The sequence below is a fragment of the Medicago truncatula genome, chromosome 3 (genome assembly GCF_003473485.1).
Source record: "Medicago truncatula cultivar Jemalong A17 chromosome 3, MtrunA17r5.0-ANR, whole genome shotgun sequence".
NCBI lineage: Eukaryota > Viridiplantae > Streptophyta > Magnoliopsida > Fabales > Fabaceae > Medicago > Medicago truncatula.
This window is the reverse complement of record NC_053044.1, coordinates 51,526,036-51,541,712: the sequence shown is the minus strand read 5'-3', so window position 1 is coordinate 51,541,712 and position 15,677 is coordinate 51,526,036. Positions and strand designations below refer to the sequence as shown.

General features: G+C 31.7%; 1 protein-coding gene across 1 annotated transcript; it reads left to right on the top strand.

Annotated features, from left to right (window-relative positions):
• The first annotated feature begins 7,039 nt into the window (after nucleotides 1–7,039).
• Nucleotides 7,040–11,019, top strand: LOC11432334 (zinc transporter 4, chloroplastic). The gene is made up of 4 exons (XM_003603101.4): nucleotides 7,040–7,273; nucleotides 7,369–7,423; nucleotides 7,532–8,205; nucleotides 9,818–11,019. The coding sequence occupies exons 1-4, from the start codon at nucleotides 7,259–7,261 to the stop codon at nucleotides 10,271–10,273; spliced, it is 1,200 nt and encodes a 399-aa protein (XP_003603149.3). The 5' UTR covers nucleotides 7,040–7,258; the 3' UTR covers nucleotides 10,274–11,019.
• The last annotated feature ends 4,658 nt before the right edge of the window (nucleotides 11,020–15,677 follow it).

The window sequence follows — 15,677 nt, the reverse complement described above, 5'->3', positions numbered from 1 at the left end:
CTCGATGGATAAAATTAGCAGCGTTAGTTAAACACGTTACCTACTCTCTTAAACAAGGCAGAGCACCTCATTTCATCATTTCTCATCTAAAATCTCAAAAATCTCTCTCAAATCACTCAAATTCAAAATTCCTTCAAGTTCAAATTAAACAACACTCCAATAACAAGTAAGTTTTCATGATCAAACACCATTAACCTTTTTATGTTTATATGTTAGATTTTTTCTCTTGAATTAGAAATTTTTTAGATCTAGAATTTGTTTAAATTTTGGGTTTTTGGCAAGAAATCATACAATGTTTGCATGTAAATGATTTGTGTTGCTTAAATGTTTAGATGTTTGCATGTATATGTTGTAGTTTTGAGTTTTAGAGAATTTTTTTAGATTTAGGGTTTGTTTAAATTTTGATTTTTTTTGCAAGATATGATACAATGTTACATGCAAATGAGTAATATTGCTTAATTATTTAGATGTTTGCATGTTTATGTTGTAGTTATCATTTTTAGGGTTTATGTATAATTTGCACTCCAAGTGTTTGATAAAATGTTGGAATGAGTTTTTCATTGATTGTGTTTAATTTCTTATTGTGTAGATTACATTTGAAGCAATAGTCGGATGGATCCACGTTCATGCAGAATTCAACGGCGGAGAATCTCTGAGGTTGAAGGTTCGGTGCCTTGATGTAACGTTAAGAGGTCTCAAGGATCAAACGAATGAATTCAACCAAGGAGTCAACCCCAAAGACACAAGGATGGTGGAATTAGTTCGGTATAAACGTCCAACGCTCGACGAGGGGAGAGTATCATTCACCTGGGTGGAGTTAAAGAACGACGAAAACGTGACGAGCATGTTTTGGGAGCACAACATATTCCAGTGGATCGATATGCGGGTAACGTTGCTGAGATCAACTGAAGATATCATCAACAGCTTGATTCCACCAGAAGATCGTCATTAATTAGGGTAAGGTGCATTCCAACTACAACAATTGTCTTACCTCTAAAATGGGGTAATTCAAACTTGCCAAACGGCCAGGACTCAAGCATTTCGCTCAGCATTCATGTTTTTTCTTTGAAAAGAATAAATTTTTGTTAGGCTGGTTTAGATGAAGGTATTAAGTGTCAAGGAATGGACCTCATTTCGTTGGCACTTGAATACCATCATCTAAAGCAAGCCTAACAAAAATTTATTCTTTTCAAAGGAAAACATGAATGCCTAACAAAAAGTTATGGTGGTTATACCCCAACAAGAATCTTTTTATCCACGGTAAAAAGTTTATGGAGTAAAAAAAAGCATATTTAAATTTATCCCAAGGGCTACTCACTATTTTACCCTGAAGAAGTTTGATCACTTTTGCCCCCAAAGAGAATATTGAAAAAAGAAAGAAAGAAGAGAAATAGAGGGAGAGAGTGAAGAGGGGGAGAAAGTGAGATGGTGTGAGGAAATAGGGAAGTATGGAGGGGTATTTATAGGTGGGAATGGTAGTGTAGGTTATATCCACCATAAATGTGGTCAAAAAAATGTGTAAAGTTTGTAGAAAACGTGTGGATTGAAGGTTGAAAACCTGACCACCGTCCAAAAAACGTTTGTTAGTCAGTTCTGACCACCGGCCAACGTGCGTGAGTTAACTCGCGCATAGGCCAGTGGTGCGTGACTTAAGTCATGCAGAGGTTATAAGGTGCGCAAGTTAAGTCACGCAGTGTGACTTAACTTGCGCAAGGGTATTTTTGACATGGCTGCAGGGCGCAATCAAAATGTGCTAGGTGAAGAGCAGCATTCTGAAAATTATTAAATTTCTGCGCAGTCGGATTTGACGAGCTAAATTCCTCCCTTCTTTACCGTTGTGAACTTGGGTTGGGTTGGGTATACCTGGGCTTTTTGATGATCCAAAAGGTTGAAAATTGCTCTTCAAAATTTTGCTCATTTCCACCTCAAACTTGCTAAAACAACCCCAACATGAGTTAACTCACGCTCAGAACTAGTGTGACTTAACTTTCGTTTTAGAAACACAAATTGATATATAATTCATTGTGTTTCAAAACCTAAGAAATCGAATTTATTCTCAAATTGTACGAATTTCATCAAACTCAACCAGATCAACTTCAACTACAACTAAGTGTTTATGATCCTTTTACATTGGTTTTTTTTTTGTTTAAATGATGGACTTTTTTCGATAAAATTGTGAAATGTTAGACTTTTTTCGATAAAATTATGAAATGTTAGGTTTTTAGGATTGATGAAATTGTTAGAATTTTTGGATATTAATGATTAAATAAGTTAGAAATTATAATTTAGATGTTGATTAGAGTAAGTTTCACTCCAGTATGGTAGTTTAGAGATTGAAATGACGCAATAAACTCATAATATTTATGTTGAACTCTAGGTGTTTGGTTAAATGTCTAAACGAAAAATTTATTGATTTTTTCATGTTAATGATGAAACTAGTTATAAATTGGATTAATGTTGATTACATTGAGTTTGACAGCAATGTGGTAATTTAGAGATTGAAATGACACAATGTACTCGTAATTTTTATGTTGAACTCTAGGTGTTTGATAAAATGTCTCAATGAAAAATTAATTGATTTTTTGCATTATTTTATGTTGTGTACATATGTCACAACCAATAAGATTGCAGCTTAATTGTATTCGTATTTGTTGTAATGAAGTCTCCTTTATTAAAAAACACGAGTATTTCTTTCGATTTAAATCACTCACACACAAGAGAGTCAAATGAGATTAAGAGCTAAGCGAATACTCTTCAGAAAGCCGCTAAGACCATCCATAATGGAGCTTCCCTATTTGGGTGCTTAAGTGGATCTCACATGTACACATCATTCATTTTATAATTTTTTAATGATAATACCTATTAAACACTCAATTCCTTCAAACCAGCACCACAACAAAAATTTATTAATAGATCCCATTAATAACTCTATATTATTACATTTTTAAAACACTCATTTATTTCATTATAAAATATTAAATAAAATTCAAACAAAAATTAAAGAGAGAGAAAGTTCTTCTATATATGGGTGTTCAAATACAAACCAATCCAAAATAAAACCGCAAACGGATTCAAAAAAACCAAAAACCTTAAAAAACCAAATATTTTAAATGTGTTTGGATGTTGTTTTGTAAAAAGCGATGGTATCAAATCGGATTTCGGATCACTTTTTCAAAACCGAACCAAACCGCAAAAGTATATTTTAGGCTTAAATGCTCTTTTGGTCCCTTAAGTATTTAATTGGTATCGCTTTGGTCCCTTAACTAAAAAAAAAGATTGTTTGAGTGCTTTAAGTTTTTTTAGTATCCTTTTGGTCCCTTCCGTTAGGTTTCGGTTAGGTTTAACAAAAGCGTTAAGTGTGGACACATGTCACCTTGTCATTGGCTCTGAGAATTTTTTGTTACAAAAAAAAAAATATATAAAAAAAATTAGGCTAAATTAATCAAATGGTCCCTCAACTAATTCTCAGTTTTCATTTTGGTCTCTTAACTATTTAATCGGTATCGTTTTGGTCCCTTAACTAAAAAAAAGATTGTTTGAGGATTTTAAGTTTTTTTTTAGTCTCGTTTTGGTCCCTTCTGTTAGGTTTCCGTTAGGGTTTTAAAAAAAAGTTAACTCCTGCACACGTGTCACCTTGTCATTGACTCTGAGTTTTTTTTTTAAATAATATTTTTTTTTGTAAAAAAAATAATCTCAGAGCCAATGACAAGGTGACACGTGTCCACACTTAACGTTTTTTATTAAAACTAACGGAAACCTAACAGAAGGGACCAAAACGAGACTAAAAAAAAACTTAAAATCCTCAAACAATCTTTTTTTTAGTTAAGGGACCAAAGCGATACCAATTAAATAGTTAAGGGATCAAAAGAGCATTTCAATGTCGGCTAAATTAATCAAATGGTCCCTCAACTAATTCTCAGTTTTTATTTTGGTCTCTTAAGTCTTAAAATCATCATTTTGGTCCTCAACTTCTGAAACAAATTTCAAAAACGTCCTTTCCGTCAAATAAGTAACGGGTTAAGATCCTCTCCATTTGCTAAAATAAATTGAGTTTTGCAATTTGGGGAGAGATAGACACAAAAGAATAGATGGTGGGTCCAACCACTAAGTGGGTCCCATCATCATTAATTATTTTTTATTTTTTTCAAAATTTTGTGTGTCTATATCTCTCCAAATGGTAGAAATGGAGAAGGACATAAATGGAGAGGATTTTGACCCATAAGTAACTGTGCCATTTTTTGATTTGATTTTAACCATTCGATTGAATGTCCATTGTATTTAATGTGGTAGGTCGACACCTAATTTTTTCACTTTTCACCATCATCTCTCTTCTTCATCATCTTCAACATCATATTCATGAACATTCATACAAAACTCATCAAAAATTTTCAAAAACAACAATCATATTCCAGCAACAACAACACAATAAACTTTTCCCATCTTATCAATCATATTCATATCTTCGTCAAAAGCTTCAAACAAACCCAGAAAAATTAAATTAAAATCCAAAAAATTGTTTCTTCCTCATTCAAATCAGTAACAACAACAACATCAACATAAACACAACCCCGCTCTCTCTTCTCTCTCGGATTCCAACAACAACAACAAAACACACATATTCATTAATGCCAACAACCTTGTACACATTTTCCACTAAGAAAAACCTTCATTTAGATTCAATTTTTTCTTTTTTTTATACTTGTAGTTCATGACAGATCGGAACACATGACAGACTATAACAATTTACCCCATTTTTCAACATAGAATTTTTTGGCATTAGGCATCTTTTGAGGTTACTATATCCTTTGAATTACACCAAGTGTTGTATTATCAAAAGATAGACAGAAAAAGTAAGGTTTTCCATTCAATAGTTTTCTACCTAACTTTGTACAACAATGTACGTATTGAACAATCAGCTTCACTATCCAATATTCAATAACTCTGCTACTTGTAGTTCATGGCATAAACCTTCATTTAGAAAAATAGATTGAGGTCCCAAAAGATGTGGAAAATTATCACTTCAAATTTGTTTGAAATCCCATCACCAACATTTCTGCCGTAATCAATTTTTTTAAGGGCAACCCAAAAAATGTCTTGGGTTTACTTTTAGAAAAAATTGCAATTCATGAGAGAAGATGAAGATGAAGGTGAAAAAATGCAAATCTCTCTCAGATCTTCTCTCTATAGTCACTGATGAGGTTGATGGTGAAGATCTTAAAGATTGAGAAGGAATATTTTGAGATTTTGTGAATCTAAGGGTTTGAATCGAGAGATTTTTTGGGTTTTTTCATAATCTTCATGATCTGGAAGTTGTGAATCGAGAGAAGATGATGTGAAATTGGACTTTTGAGTTTATGTTGATTTGGATTTTTGAGGTGGGTTTTCTGGAAAAATGATGAAGGAAACGTTGTGGAGGTTTGGTGAAGAAAGGGAAAACATGAGCTGGTTTTCATGTTTTTGACTCACAATAAGATACAATGGACCTTCATGATCCAACAGTCCTCATTTTAAAATATAGATCGAATGGTTTAAATTAAAATAATTAATAGGATCTATGGTAGACCACTCTTAAGGTTAGTGCACCATAGACATTTGTGGTTAAAGTTAACCGCCAGTAACCAAATTGAATAACGGAGCAAAGGTTAAGGGACCAAAATGATGATTTTAAAACTTAAGGGATCAAAATGAAAACTGAGAATTAGTTAAGGGACCATTTGAATAATTTAACCAAAATATCAATATATAAAAAACGTTAATAATATTTTTTATTACATTTTTTTTAATATATTATATATTTTTAAGGTGATAAGTGTCACTTTGTCATTGACTTTTAGATTTTTTTTTTAAAAATATATATATATATATATATATATATATATGTGTGTTTTTTTAAAAAAAAAATTAATGACAAGGTGACACGTGTCTAGGAGTTAACTTTTTTTTAAACCCTAACGAAAACCTAACATAAGGGACCAAAACGATACTAAAAAAAACTTAAAGTACTCAAACAATCTTTTTTTAGTTAAGGGATCAAAGTGATACCAATTAAATACTTAAGGGACCAAAAGAACATTTAAGCCTATATTTTAATACTTATTTATTATTTTATTAGTGTTATATATTGCATTAATATATTGTTTGTTTGTGTTTAATCTTATATATTGTATTAATTATATTATTACAACATCGTATGTTTCAAATATAATCGATAATTTTCATTATGTAATGTTATTTTTTTAATAGATTTGTGTTATATTTTACATCAAGCCTATTATTTTACTGTGTATGTGTAATATTAATAAAAAAAATTACATGTTGTATTTGGATATCCAAAAATCGATCCAAATTAAACCGCATATTTTTGGATCAGATTAGATGTTTGTTAGAATAATCATCCAAACCGAACCGCATTTGATTTTTATTTTAGATCGGTTGATTTTTTGCCTAAAAACCGATCCAAATTAGATCGCAAACATCCCTACTTCTATAGGCATCCTTCTCTATAAACACCAATAAATATCACTTTACAATGGAGGTGCCTATTTAACTCGATGTTAAATTGGTGAAGCACCTACCATTGTCTATGGTTTAAGCTGATCTCAACAATTGTTTTTATCATATTTGCAAAATCATATGTAAACTTTTTATTAGAAAGTTAATCAAAATTTAGAAACTATAAAATCATAGTATTGTTTATTTATTAACCACTTTACATGTGAAAGCTCGACAGAGAATAAGAACACCGAGTAAAACCCGTCACAACAAGCAGATGAGTTAAGTAAAAATGTTACCGACCAGATATATTCTCTGTCTTTCTTTAAAAAGATATATTCTCTCTCGGTAGTAAAAATATTAAAATAAATAAATAAATAATTGAAAATTGTACAGAAGTAAACAAATAAATAAAATAAATTGTTCCTCTCAAAAAAACAAAAATAAAATAAAATTGTCGTTTTATTTGGATAGAGGTGGAATAAAAGTATAAAACACGAAAACGAGAAGTATTAAGAGAGAGGTGATGAAAAAATGTCGACACTATCACACTCATTACATTGCAAAAATTCACAACCGAACCATCTATCTCTTCTTCTACCTCTCCTCTGTCCTCAATATGTCGACACTCTTCTTCATTCTTTCTTCAACAATCGCTCATCATTTATCCTCTTTTTATTTAAACTTTCTCTTCTCTTCTTCCTATCCTATCCTATAATAACAAACCATAAAACCATTTTCCTCTTTTTTTTTTCTTTATTTATCCATGTTTTTTCTCGAGGTTTGTTCCCATTAATCCTTTCTCTCTTCCTTCTTTGTTTTTTCTTCACCGCTTTCAATATAAATTCACAATCACTCTTGTTCTATTCATTTCAGGATCTCTGGCAATTACTGCTTCAATACCTCCTTCAAAAAACTCGCTTCTTCTCTGGTAATACTTTCTTTTTTGCATTTCTCTGTTTTTTAATTTTTTCTTCTGAAATCCCTAATTTCAATTCAATTTCTCACACACTTTTCTAAATTCTATTCTATTTCATAGAAAAGGAATCATTCATCAGACTCAAAGAATCAATGACGAACTCAACATGCGGGGGTGCTGAATCGGACCTATGCCGAGACGAACCCGCCGCATTCGTTCTCAAATTCATCGCCATGGCATCAATCCTCTTAGCCGGAATGGCGGGAATCGCAATCCCTCTCATCGGAAAACATCGCCGATACCTTCGCACCGACGGAAACCTCTTCGTCGCTGCAAAAGCCTTCGCTGCCGGTGTAATTCTCGCTACAGGCTTCGTTCACATGTTATCGGATGCTACAGAAGCTCTTAACAGTCCTTGTTTACCGGAGTTTCCATGGTCGAAGTTTCCGTTTACCGGTTTTTTCGCGATGATGGCGGCGTTGTTTACTCTTTTGCTTGATTTCGTTGGGACTCAGTATTATGAGAGGAAACAAGGGATGAATCGTGCGGTGGATGAGCAAGCTAGGGTTGGAACTTCGGAAGAAGGGAATGTAGGGAAGGTTTTTGGAGAAGAGGAGAGTGGTGGAATGCATATTGTGGGGATGCATGCACACGCGGCGCATCATAGGCATAATCATCCCCATGGTGATGCATGTGACGGTGGTGGTATTGTGAAGGAGCATGGCCATGATCATTCACATGCACTCATTGCTGCTAATGAAGAAACTGATGTACGACACGTCGTTGTTTCTCAGGTATATATTTACAAAAAATATTTAAAAATTTAGTTTTTATTATTCTGTTTTGTTAAGATTATACTCAATTATAAATTTTCCTCTGTTTTACAATTAGAAAACACATAACTCAACTCAATTATTAAAAAGATTATACTGCATAGTCTGCATTATCATATAAACATACTAATTATGGCAAAAATGCTTTTAAGTAGGGATGTCAATTGGACCTAGGACCAATGGATACCAGCATAAAATACCCACAATTGGTAGGGTAAAACCCCGCTATCAAGGAACCGGGGACGGGTCCGGGTAATACCCACGAATTTAAATGGGTATGGGCACGGGTAAGGGTACTATAATGCCCAGCCCCGCATATACATATTTATTTAATATCATAAGTAATTTTTTTTTTAGTGTATAATTAAATAATTTATTTAGCTATTTAAGCCTAAACTAAAACCTAAACCAGAAAATTGCTTAATACAATAACAACTCCGGTGTACAATTTTTAAGAGATATTTTGGATGTTTTTAATTTGACTAAATACTACGATTCATATTATTTTATGAGTTAATTTTAAAAGATGTAGACCATAGTTTTATTTCAATTGTGATATTTTTATTGTCTTTTCATAGTTAAAGTGCGGGTAATGAGTGCGGGTATGGACACTTAGGTACCCATAGGATATGGGGAAGGGCACTAAAGTTGTTGCCCACGAGGGTACGGATAATTTTTACAAATGTGGGTATGGGGATGGGCATTGTAGTACCCTACCCATTGGGTACCCATTGCCATCCCTATTTTAAGGGATACTCTTACCTGAAGCTGTAATATATTTGTCCATGAACTATCACTATCTCTTTAATCTTTAATAATTTAGTTCCTGGATTATTTAAATCTAATAATCAATTTAGTCTTCAAAGTACATAAAAAAGCATCAATTTAGTCTGTAACATTTTAATAGCAAAGACTAAATTGATAAATTTTACATAGTTTAAAGACTAAATTGAAGTGAGAGTAATAGTTTAATGATTAAATTGATAGTTTATTTACCTTTGTTTGATAAATCAACTTTGTCAATTAAGTCACATATGATGTTTCAGAATGATCCCTCAAATTGCAAAATTTTAATAATCTGTAAAATTTTAACAAGATTCGTTCCTAGGAATCTATTTAGCAGTATTCAGCAGATCCAAATAGATAGACTGGCATAATTAACAACATTTTACAATTATATTAAGGGACTGGCTTACTACTGTCATGTAAAATTAAGGACATAATTTAATATTTACCTTTTTTTTTTCTTCATTGTGCTCACATTTCTTTTCTTTCTAAATCAGCAGTGCTCATACTTTATGTGAGAATAGGAAAAAATGTGTGTAATGATAATTTTGATAGGAAATAATTAGGGGGGGGGGGATAAAGTCATCCTTAAATACCTTAAAAGGATCACCATTCATTGGGTAGCGGCACTGGGTGGACGGTCTATCCGCCCTTAAGTGATATTACCGGCCATTCTGGAGGAGCAGTTGATTCAGCAATTTCTAGTCTTCATCTATTGGTGTTTAATATATTGTCCTTAGTGAAGATGACAAACATGACATTTGTACCTCATATGTGTGCGTTGCAGGTGTTAGAGCTTGGGATCGTATCACATTCTGTGATTATTGGGCTGTCTTTGGGAGTTTCACAAAGCCCTTGTGCCATAAGGCCTCTAATTGCTGCATTATCTTTCCATCAGTTTTTTGAAGGGTTTGCTCTTGGAGGGTGCATTTCTCAAGCTCAATTCAAGGCCTCATCGACAACAATAATGGCTTGTTTTTTTGCACTGACTACACCTATTGGTGTTGGCATTGGAACAGGCATTGCTTCAGTTTATAACCCTTATAGTCCTGGTGCACTCATAGCGGAAGGTATATTGGATGCACTGTCAGCAGGAATTTTAGTGTACATGGCTTTAGTAGACTTGATAGCAGCTGATTTTCTTAGCAAAAGAATGAGTTGTAACTTTAGGCTGCAGTTAGTATCATATTGTATGCTTTTCCTTGGAGCTGGGTTAATGTCTTCACTAGCAATATGGGCATGAGCCTTTCTTCCAATTATAGTTTTTTTTTTTTTTTTTTTTTTAGGGATCTTCCAATTCAATTTTGGTAGATCTGTCTTTCTCTTTTTTAATCAGCTTTAATTAATTAGTACCATTCTCTTCTTTTCTCAAGAAAAGTCATGTTAACACTACGGCCTACTAATACTCAACCACTTGATTATCATTGGACAGCGTATGTAAAAGTGTGATCCCGCACCAATCTAGTATTTGGTGGTTGTGTTCTTTGTTCTAATTTTGTGGATGTTATGAATTGGTGGATCTGGTGGGTGCATGATTGTTATGAATAGAAATGGTATCGGTGCACGGACTTGATTATTGTGTAAACTCATCGGAAATGTGTTGGTTAAAAAGATTGATATTGGTTATACTCCATTATCTCTTCTCACAAGTTTCCTCTTATAGGGGAAAGACAAGTGTTGGATGGGGTGTTGGTGAAGAACAAGGTGGTGGATTTTACAAAGAAATCACATAAGCAAAGTCTTTTTGAAGGTCGATTTGTGAAGACATTTATGTGATTCGATAAATTAAAGTTTTCTAGAAACTTCAAAGGCTTGGTCTAGTGGTAAAATGACAGGTCTTGAATTCGAGAGAACTCGGGTTCGAGCCTCACTAGTGCCTTTGGAGGAAGGTAAATGTAAATATCTTTGTAAGTGCTCTTTGAGCCTGAAGGTCTTCCCTGCATGGGACACCATTCTCTCACCCTAAAATTATGTAACAAAAAAAAAAAATTCTAGATTATATGATGGAAATGTTCAGATCTCTAAGTTCTAGTAAACTTTGTGCCTGAGATTTACGAATTTTGATTATGGACATATTATTTTATTAAGTAATTTTTGATTAATTTATTTATTTATCAAATTAACAAGTATTCTATCCAAACAACTTCACATGCTGCATTCCTTGTTGTTTGTTGGAGGCAATTGTACTTAGTTATGAGTTTTAGTCAAAGAACATTCTAGAAATCACCTTGACCATATGATCTTCATCTAGAAGGTTACCTAGAAGCTCACACACTATTCAACACTTTTTTTTTTATTGATCACCAAATATGTGTTTCACCAAATTATGACCGTCTCATATAAATTTAATGAGATGTAAACTTTTTATTTAAAAAAAGTATGTGACAATGAGTGTGCTGTTAACTACCTTTTTTACTCACATTAATCTCATTTTCAATGTACAACCCCAATACAGTTTAGAGGTGAAAGTATAGTGTTAGAAAATAAATAATGAAAATATGGTAAAAGAATGTTGCTTTTAATATTCGGGTTTTAAAAACACAGTATCAATTCCTTAAAAAAAAAAAAAAAAAAAGTATCAATACATAGGGACAGTATCAAAACACAGTATAACGATATATGCTTGAATTTTTTAACTATTGGTCAACTGTTCAATTTTAAACCGGTGGTATGGAAAAATATAGTGTTAATAGGCCTTTATGCTCCATTTTTGGTTTTTCCCTGTAAAAATTTTTAGTCAGATTTCATGTTGAAAATATTTTTTGTTGAATTTTTGTTGATGTAGAATGTTGTGTCACCTTTTTTTGATGATGTGGCGCGCTGATTATATAATTATTTTTTTATTAGGAACACGTGGCATTTGTGATTTTTTTTAAATAAAAATAAAAAAAAATCTTGAAAAACTAATAAAAAAATTCTGGAAATTTTATGAAAAAATTTAAAAAAACTGGGAATATTTAAAAAAAAATGGAAAAGATTAATATATATTAAAATTTTCTAAAAATTAATATATTTAGAAAAAAAAAATCAAATTTCCAGATTTTTTTCAATACCAGTAAAATTAAAAAATTCTGGAAAAAAGTAAGAAGTTTTATTTAAATGTTTTCCATAATTTTTTCCGAAAATTTAGTTTTTTTAAAATGATTAATCTTTTTAATTTTTTAAATATGATATTCTAGAAAAAAAATCGAAAATTTTAATATATATTAATCTTTTTCACAATTTTTTTAAATATTTCCAGATTTTTTTTTATAATTTTTGTTCATTTTTCCAGATTTTTTTCACTTTACCAAAGTTTTTTAATCATTATTAATTTTTCCATATTTTCGGTATTTTTAAATTTTTTTATTCTTATTTTTTAAAAAAATCACAAATGGCACATGTACCTAATAAAAAAAAAATTATACAGTCAACGCGCCACATCATCAAAAAAATGTGACGCATCATGCCACATCAGCAAAAATGCACAGTCAGCATGTCTATGAAGTTTTCTAAAACAAAAAAATTTTACAAGGATGAAATCTGACACAAAATTTTTAGAGGAGGGAAAACCAAAAGTGACTTATATTATAGGGGTAAAGGTTTATTAACCTAAAAATATACAATAATAAATTTAAATTTCCTAAATGAACCCCAACTATATTCCCAAAAATTGAGCCAAAAAGTGAGGGAGCAATATATTTTTTTTTTTATGGTCGATGTTTGAACCCTACCTTACATATATTTTGCATTGTTTTGACCAATTGAGCTAAGCTTACGATGACTCTTAGGTCTTAACTTTACAAGCTAGTTTTGTTACAATTTACATTAGAAACAATTCAAATTTTAAAATGTTATTATGATCTATTCAAAATTCGGCAGAACATTTGCTATCATGAGATCATTGCTATTAGGCTATTCAGATTATTAGTTATTCGTCTATGTAATAGTGCACATTGATTCACACCAAAAAAATATAAACACTATGTATGATTGATAAAAACAATTGACATTTTTTTATTGTCTTTGTGGATTAGTTAGTCATTATCAATTAAAATTGAACATTTGTACTCTATTAGCTATTTTATTTTTTTAGAAGTCTATGTTTAACATATTAATGAGGGTATTTGTGGCTGATTTCAGTTGATTGTGCAAAACTTATCTGCAATTTTTTAAAGGCAAACTTATCACTTCTTCTTTTAGTAAAACAGAATAAAGTAGGAAAATATTACCTCAAAAGTCGTATATTCAAATTCATTTTTTTAGTATAATAAAATAAAGATGGAAAATATTACCTCAAAAGTTGTATATTCAAATTCATAAAGTGCAAAAATTATTGTTTTCAATTACAATATTGCAGTACTTTTCAGTTCCTTAATAACGTACTTCTCTTCTATTAAATTAGATATCACTTTCAAGTTTTACATGAATATTAAGCAAATAAGTACCCATGTTGATTTTTTTTTTTTAACCATTCAATTCGTAGAGGAATGTGATCTTAGTAATTTAGAGTTTGATGGTGACCTAAATATAATTTGGTCAATATTTTTTTTTAAAAACCCGGTATTCGATTAAAAAATCGATCAATTCGATGTGACCAAACTCATCGCCCATTCGTGAAGCTGAGATCTTTAGATGAACAAACTTCAAGATCCCAGACCAACTTCAAATAAATTAAAATCAAACTCAAATTATGTTGAACAACTTATCTTTTTGACGAAGATTATTAATGACTTCAACTCAATTTCATACGGTTGATTTTAACTTTTATGTCAGGGAGACTCATCAAAGTTTACAAGCAGAAATTAATATGGTCTCTTGAAATGTATTGTCGCTATTATTTACTATTTTAGCCATTGTGATGGTGATGCTATTTAGACTGACATCAGTCCCATGTGCGATGACTTGTACGTTTCATCACATCACATGGACCTTCCCCAGAACAACAACAACAAGAACACCTGCCACGTCACCCATCCATACCTAGTATAACGCCAACGTGATATCTCACTTTCTAATCATATTTTAACCCTTCTTCTCTTGTCTAGTCTAGTCTTCGTGTGTTCTGATTTGACGTTATTGAGAGAGAAAGCTTTTCATGGAAAAAGAGAGTGCAACTGCAGAGTGTACCCCCGAAGCTCTCGCCAGAAAGCTCCATGAGCTTCTTCCTGACTCGGACGATGAGGTAAGTGAGTTTTGTTTCGAAGAAGAAACAATAGAAAAACTCATGCAAGAGTTCTACAAAGAGATCATTGCTTTTCCCGAACAACCTTCCACAACTACACCATTGATATCGAAGGTGGAGGAGTTTTCACCGGTGGTTGATCTCCACTCCAATGCAAATGCTAATGAACTTGTTGAAGAATACAAATATATGGAAGAAGACGAAGAAGGTGATTTTGACGATGAATGGCTTGCAAGGGTGCTTAACTGGAGTCAGAATATTAAGGTTGGGGACACTAGTGAGTGGTTTTGATTTTAATTAATCAAGTGTATAAAAAAAAAAAATATATGAGACCTGTTGCTGTACTCATTACAAGAGTATTAGCTATAATAAGCTACTATGAAGTATAGCTAGCAGTTACATATGCATATATCTTCATCTTTGTTGATGCAACTTAGTTTTACATTGCCCTTTTTTCATTCTCTTTTTGTTCTTCGCTCCCTTTTTGTTGTTAATTAAAGAGGAATTAACTAATTAAAAGCCTAATTACAAAAAATTACATTGTGAGTTGTGACTAGTTAGTTGAAATATATGTACTTGTTGTTTACCTAATTTTATTAGAAAAGTTTTATAATTAGAGATAGAGGAAGTAAAATGCTAGAGACTCAAATCCAAATAGACAAATTTTTGTAATTAAAAATAAATATTTATCATATGTTTTTTTCGTGAGATGCTTCTGGGGAACAATTCAACAGCATAGGAGGCAGTCACTTTGGTCTTCCGGCCTTTATCCTATTTTGTTTATGAGGTATTTACTCATTCAAGATATCAACCAATTAAAATGTAATATACAAATGTAACATTAAATATCAAATAAATGAGTCAATTTTAATAAGGTAACTTTTAAGTTTTATTTAATTATATTTAGGTATACATTCTTAATTAATTTAAACTATAGGGCTTGTAAAAATTAAAATTTCACATCAAATTCAACCCATCATATACGTTCATATATTTTGTTCCATTCCAAAACCTAGAACACACATAATGTGCAATTTCTTCTTCATTCTTCTTCCCATCTTGATTGTTCAATTCTCTTGTTCCAGAATTGCCGCCGTTTTCAATTATCGTGAAAATTGTTGCCGTCCGTTTGATTCCAGACATCGTGAGATCGTCGCTGTTTCCAAAAGCTATATCCACGAATTGCTCATGAATTAACACTCACCTTATAAAATTCATGTTTGTATTAGCATTATTTATTATTTATTTATTTATTTCACTTTGTCTTTTCTTCCATAGCGTTAACCGACCTCACACCGTGTTCACAATCTCAACAAATGTTCATTTCGGCAACACAAAATTCACCCGGAACAGAAACAACATAACAACACAATATAACGATTTGAATAAAACAAATTTCAAAAGTAAATTTAATAATCAATATTGTACCAAAAATAAAATTAATAATCAACACATTGAAGATCTATTTATCTTAATCAAACGC